Raw genomic sequence first — 6855 nt, 5'->3', positions numbered from 1 at the left:
GCCAAACTTGATCAAATTCATTTCCAATATTGTTAACCAACTTTTGTTTTGTAAAAAAATAGTAAAAAGGAAATTGTTTAAATATAACCTGAGGCGGTTGTTGAATCGGGATAGCTCCACCGTGAACGGTAACGTGATTCGTCGGTCGTAAGTAAAACTTGTCTTCGCCATAAGCACCCTTATGCTCCATCGAGTGTAAATTAGTTACGTATGCTACAAAATATAACTTTTTTAATAAAATATAATTTTTTAGTAAATAAAATTTTTAAAAATTTTATTCATTTTTTATTCAATTTATTTCTGAATCACAATATGCAATTATTATCGTTTAACTATCACATTTCTTTCTTGTCTAAAAAACTAACTGAGTGTATTCTTTTTATTTGTAGTGGAATTTTTTCGATTTTTTCTTTCCTTCTCCTTATTGCTTTCATGAATTTATTAATTTAGTTCAGAATAAATATAATATTGAACTACTGTTGAGTGATAAGATAAACTATATTACCAGTTTGATGTGTGGCTAATGGTGCTCTACCGCTCGAAAGATAAATTGGTTTAGCTGATTCCGAGGGTTCTCGAGATGGCTGTGACGCTGGTGCGGAATAACTGTAAACACTTTGGCCTGTGGGTGTCGAGTAAAAGTTCGATGCAGAATACTGATTATTCTCTGTCGAATGAGAAGAAAAATAATTAAGATGGATGAATGAATAATCTGGAAAACACTTATATTTTGTAGAAGAAAGCAGAGATGAAAAAGTTCACTCACTGTTCCAAAGAACTGCTCGAGCATCACCGGATCTTCTGGCAGCTTCCTCAGCTTCTACATAAGCACAAATACAAAGCACCAATGTTCAATGCCATCTTCACGACTTAAACACAGAATTTTCAATAAAAAATTATAGTGTTATCACTTAAAGATTTATGTGTATTTAAACTTATTTTTTTCTAAAATTTTGGTGATTATTGTCAACGAATGTAAATGAATACAAATATGTGATGTTTCTTATAAAATATACATAATTTTATATCACTTACTAGGAGGAGGTGGATTATAACTTGGGATAGACGGTGGCGGTTTGTAGCCATATGCGCTGTGATAGGATGCAGCCGGCGGCGGCGATGGAGTATGAGTCCTTTTTATAGTTCCCTGAAGACAAAAAATATTGAAATGCAAAATTTATTCTAAAGAAAATATATATTTTTAAGAGTAAATTTTTAGCATATAGTAAGATGCCACAAAAATCGAGATTAAACTTATACAATACAATGTGTTAATGAGATTGAGAAACTGTTCACATAAACATATGTTTAAAAATTTAGTTTCGACTTTTATGGACTGCTAGTTTATAGTATGCATAATATGAATGATAGATTTTCAATATTTGCAGTAAATGATGGAAGCCAAATATCAATGAGAAAGTTTCACTTACACTTTGTAATAGATGAGTTGGAGTACTAACAGCAACCTTATAGAGAGGACTGTTGCTACGTGGCAATGGCAAAAACAGTTGTGGATGTACTACTCTTGGACCTGTTGCAGGATATCCTCCTACTGTTGTCGAAACTTCTGAACAAACACTGAAAAAAATAAGATAACTTCATCTTACAAGTATATTCATTTATATATTAATCATTAATTTTTTATTAATTAAAGTAATTCCTGAATGTCTCTTCAAACATTGTAATTGCAAACCTAGTTTCTTTTATAAGTTGTCGTCTTCTGTCATCTTCGTTCAAAACCTTCTTCAATTGTAGGAACAACTGATGCTTTTCTGCTTTCAACTGTGACAGTTCATTGTCCAAGTTTGAGATTTGTTCTCGTGTTTCACCTAATGTCATCACATCTTGCTTTTGTTGGCGCTCTCTTTCCTTGCGTAAACGTTCTTCCTCAGCATCAGCTTCTTGTTCTGAAATACAATGAATAATTTTTACAAATTTTGTTTATTAGAAGGAATTCCATTTAGTTAAAAAGATTACTTTGAATCAAAGTAAAATTTATAGATACATTCATCTGGTGTACGATATTTCACTTTTAACAGGCCTTAATATTAAGCACCTTGTTTCTTTCGTTGTCGCTCTCTCAAAATATGAGTTTTTAGGGCCTGCCACATTTGCTCATTGCGTTGCGGTGGTCCGACTAGTATCGCTGGCATTTTTTTAATATTACCTGATAAACCAAATAAGTCTTCTCCGATGCTATGTATTTATTACCAACAATCAATTCCTTTGTATTCGCATGAGCAGCTAAGATAACTTCGAAAGTTTATCCTTTCGTCTAGGTCTGACACAAATCTTTCAGTTTTCTTCTAGATTATTGGCTTTCACCTCCGAAAATAATAAGAGATCGATACGGTCAAAAATCTTTATGGATCTTACAAGCCTTTGAAGGAATAACCACCGACGAGATATTATTAAAGATCGTCATCCTTGCGGGAATTCGCGTCCTTGTGAATATTAAAGTGATTAAAAGTTAAAAATTGATAATATTGTACTAATTTTATGATTTATTAGTTTAGTAGACGTAATTATGCATTTATAATTCAATAATACATGATTTTTTTTTTAAATTGTGATTTCAGTATTATCATCAAAGTTTGATTACCAACAGAGATGATAATCGCAGAGAAAAAAATTGTAATTTTCTGCAATGTATAAAATATTATAGCTTTACAAGTATGCATATTTATTTATGAAACATTTATGTAATAAAAAATCATAAATTTAATAATGTATGAGCCAAATATTTATGTTAACAATAAATTTGTATCAATTATCGATAATGTCAGCGTTCTTCAATTACTGGGTCCGCCCTTTTTATACTGTTGAAAATTTGTCCAGGGTTGACAGTCTTCAATAGTATCTCGTCGATGATGTACGTACATGCATGATACGCACTCACACTAAAGTCGCTAGATCTATAAAGTACTCGCATCCATTTTCACGCGAAACGCGGCCATTTCGAATTTGTGCATTTGTATTACGTGCTTTATTTGGGAAAATGAAGCCATCAAATATATAAATCAATGTTTTTTAATTGTAATTAGTTTATTTATGAATAAAAGAATATGTACGAATGCTCAATTTATGTGTTCTTTAGTTTAATATGGATTTATTTGTCATAGAAGTTGTGCATAAAAGTGCGAAGGATACGAATAAATACAGTTCAGAACTGTTCAGAAATACGAAAATACACATCACTCGTGTACTATGTATACATCTATGTACACATCAATCGTGTACTATCAGTATCGTGTACTATCAAGTACACATTAATGTGCACTTCGTCATTTTTACGCGACATTTCTGAAATCAATACGGTTTATAATCTAGTGACTTTAACTCACATTATGGCCGATATTACATGTGTCGTACTATATGGTTTTTCAAGCCTGTGATTGGCTATAGGACAGAGAGATTTTCGGATTTCTCTGTCTTACAGCCTTGAAAAGCTTTGCGTATAACTTATGAAATTCGTACGGCTGCGTTCAGCGGACTCAACAGTTGAATGAGCGTTCGCTGTTATAGGTGTATTCTTTTAGATCATCCAATCAGCATTTTAGATCTGGAAGAATATAATAACGTTTATTCAACAGCTTCAACTGTTGAGTCTATTGAATACAGCCTTATCTTGTTGATACAGGGTTGCGCGTATTAAAATTCAACTCTATCAACTCGAGTATTATTTTATCCTTGTTGATTACCGAATGTTGAATAAAGATAACAGATACTCGGAGTTGACAGAGTGAAGTTTTGGAACGCATCCAATGTCCTGGGCAAATTGCGGGAAAGTATTTGGTCTGTTTGTATTCTAGAAATTAATGAAAGGTTATGTGAAAACGTATGTTTTGGATAAAATTGTAATTGGCTAATACATTTAAGAAATCAATTTACAAACATGGAGACGTCATGGATAAATACTACTAGTGCGTTGCAAGATTTCGCAAATGTTCTGATTTGCGGGAAATGGTATAATTATACTATTTGAAATTTTATTATAGTTTATGATATCAAGTTCCAACATATATTCTTTATATATATATATATATATATGTACACACACACACACACACACGCGCGCGCGCGCGCGCACGCACAATTGTATTTACTATTTTATACATACTTTATATAACATGATCACTTTTTTTTATACAGTGGATCAAAACCAGTTTCTCCTGTAAGACTCATAAATTGTGGGCATTTCTTTTGTCATAATTGTATCAAATCTGCAACGAAATGTATTAGATGTGATATACCAGTGCAACCAAATGAAATAAAATCTGATCATTTAGTATCCAGTCTTATACAAAATTGCGATGTTATTGCAGAAATTATTCATAAAAGGTTAGAGGTTTGTTAAATAAACTATGTAAATAAACTATGTAAATAACAATGTAAAAATAAATTATTTTAGAGATATATGGAACATTACTACTGATGCATCTAATATATCAAAGGATAATACAATATCTGCAATACTTCCTACACCAAAGAAACAGGGTCATATATCTATGAGAAATATAAATAAACGAAATCCCAAAGGAGAAACACCGTTACATACAGCATGCTTGCAGGTATAGATATGAAATACTAATATTGTCTTTACTACTTTGCTTTGTTTAAAAATATAATTTATAATACCTTAATTATTACATCTCAAGTACTATATAATAGGATTATTAAAAAACATCTTTTAAACATATTTAAAATGTTTTAAATATATTTCAAATATATTTCTTTTAATACTTGGTTTAATCAATGTACTATTCTGTTTTTTGCTCTTTGTCTCGTATTTTTTTTCCTTTTTTTTATGACAGTCTTATCGATAATACTGTTTTTTTCACAAGTTTCTTGTCTCTTTCGAAATTTGATTTTTATCTCAGGTAACAATAAATGAAAAAACTGAATAAGAAGCAAAAAGGCAAAAAATAAAAAGTGAGTAAGAAGCAAGCCAAAGAGCATATTATAGATTAGGCTTTAAAATATATTCAAAACATTAAAAATACATTTAAAAAAACACGTTATGTTTTTTTAACATTTTCTTTTATCAACCCTGCTATGTACATTAAAAGATAATTTTAATTTCTCTAAGAAAACTTCAAGAGATGATTATTTTACAGAACAATGCTGAACGAGTTAAATATCTCTTGTTGCTTGGTGCAAATCCTAATACAAAAGATAATGCTGGTTGGACACCATTGGTAAAAAAGAAATCGATATATTTTTTTGCAAACTTGTCAAATTTGGATTATATATATTATTCTACATAATATTTCAGCAAGAAATGGTCAATTTTGGATATACTGAAATATGTAAGTTGCTACTGAATTGTGAAGCTTTGCCCGATATATTAGGTTTTAAGAATCGAAGTCCACTACACGAAGCTGCTAAGTATAACAAAATTGAAGAAGCTAAGCTGTTGTTGCATTATAATGCAGACAGAAATCAATGTGATCAATATGGCAAAAAACCTATGTATGTACATGTTTTATTGTAAAGCATACTTACTAAAGATAATTTTATTACATAATTTTTTAATGTGATCATGCAGAGACTACTGTAAATCAGAAAAGATGCGACAACTTCTGATGGATTTACCTAGAACTCCGTCAAAAAAGATATCAGATCTTAATCAAACTTTAGATAAATCTATTCTTCGTATAGGATGCGACAAATTTGTGATTCTTGCGTCAAATTTAAAATTTGTAAATCAGAAATTGCTCCGTCTCGTGGCCATAAAACATAAATTCAAAATTTTGTCAACATATAGGTACTTATTCATTCTTTTTATATATTATTTTATTATATTGTTTTTTTTTTTACAGTAAAATGCAAACGAGTGTAATATAATCAACTTATTTCAGACCATCTGTTACACATGTCATAGTAGAGGCAAATGAGAAAAATATTACAACATTGACACTTGACGTCTTATTCTCAATTGTTTGTGGAAGTTGGCTTCTCAGTAGCGAGTGTAAGATAAAATTATGCTTATAATGAATTTTATGCTGTGAATTGTTTGCTTAAATATATCACAATAACAATTATATTTATGTAAAATTGTTATCTAAATAAAAATTTAAACGATACAAAATTAATATTTAGAAAGAATTAACATTTAAAGGGATTCAACTGGCAGAAGATATGGATGAAATAGCTAATATGGATCTCGAATTGTTTGAAATTAATGGCGCGCCCACTCCTGGTATTCCAAGGAAAGCGAGACTGAACAATGAATATCAAAATCCACGTCTTTTCAATAACTGTTTCTTTTATTTTGCTTTGCAAGCAAATACAACTTATCATATTGCTAACATAAAATTTACTAAGGATAATCTAATAAGACTTGTAAAGGAAGGAGAAGGAACAGTACTTACTAGACAACCAGATCCAGAAGATCTAAAAGATATATCACGAGTGATACCTTTCCATACCGCGAATGATTCATCTCATCCTTTACACAAATGTACACATTATATTATATATGTACCAGGTAGAAAGACAGGTGAACCGCTTATTAAATATAATATGCCACATATCAAAAGTCTACCGTTAATATGGCTTATTGAATGCATCGAAAAATTTACTCTTGTCGATCCAGCTCACCTGGGATTGTGCTAAATGATCTTATACAAAGATTAATCCAAAAGTAAGTTTCCCTACTTTAATAATAGAAAAATAAATTTTAAAAGTCTTAAAAAATATTTTACATTTTGTTTACTTTTTCAAAAAAATGACATTTTTTCTATTGTATCACGCATTTATTGTATCATATAGAATTTGTTTGGTTTTTAATAAATTTATATATTATATATTATGCGTTATTATTGCAAACATTCACATGATATAATATAATAT

The 6855-nt window shown here is 30.2% G+C and overlaps 2 protein-coding genes across 3 annotated transcripts in view; one reads left to right on the top strand and one right to left on the bottom strand.

Moving 5' to 3' along the window:
- The window catches only part of LOC108692622 (protein enabled homolog), a 2690-nt gene extending 315 nt beyond the window's left edge, over positions 1-2375 (bottom strand). Inside the window, exons 1-7 of one of the 2 annotated variants that reach the window (XM_018200960.1) lie at positions 2057-2375; positions 1694-1907; positions 1431-1578; positions 1036-1147; positions 767-820; positions 506-667; positions 89-213 (exon numbers count right to left, since the gene is read on the bottom strand). In XM_018200960.1, the coding sequence (XP_018056449.1) occupies positions 89-213; positions 506-667; positions 767-820; positions 1036-1147; positions 1431-1578; positions 1694-1907; positions 2057-2153 (912 nt within the window). In that variant the 5' untranslated portion in view covers positions 2154-2375. The remainder of the gene's footprint in view (positions 1-88; positions 214-505; positions 668-766; positions 821-1035; positions 1148-1430; positions 1579-1693; positions 1908-2056) is intronic. The other variant, XM_018200961.1, reaches the window with a different exon arrangement.
- Positions 2376-3874: 1499 nt separating this feature from the next.
- LOC108692632 (BRCA1-associated RING domain protein 1-like) lies at positions 3875-6803 on the top strand. The gene is made up of 8 exons (XM_018200977.1): positions 3875-3966; positions 4153-4341; positions 4412-4571; positions 5118-5198; positions 5276-5472; positions 5549-5767; positions 5862-5971; positions 6122-6803. The coding sequence occupies exons 1-8, from the start codon at positions 3896-3898 to the stop codon at positions 6616-6618; spliced, it is 1524 nt and encodes a 507-aa protein (XP_018056466.1). The 5' UTR covers positions 3875-3895; the 3' UTR covers positions 6619-6803.
- Positions 6804-6855: the final 52 nt, after the last annotated feature.

Source organism: Atta colombica, unplaced genomic scaffold (assembly GCF_001594045.1).
Source record: "Atta colombica isolate Treedump-2 unplaced genomic scaffold, Acol1.0 scaffold78, whole genome shotgun sequence".
NCBI classification, from domain to species: domain Eukaryota; kingdom Metazoa; phylum Arthropoda; class Insecta; order Hymenoptera; family Formicidae; genus Atta; species Atta colombica.
The sequence above is the reverse complement of the archived record's forward strand: the minus strand, read 5'-3'. Positions and strand labels throughout refer to the sequence as shown.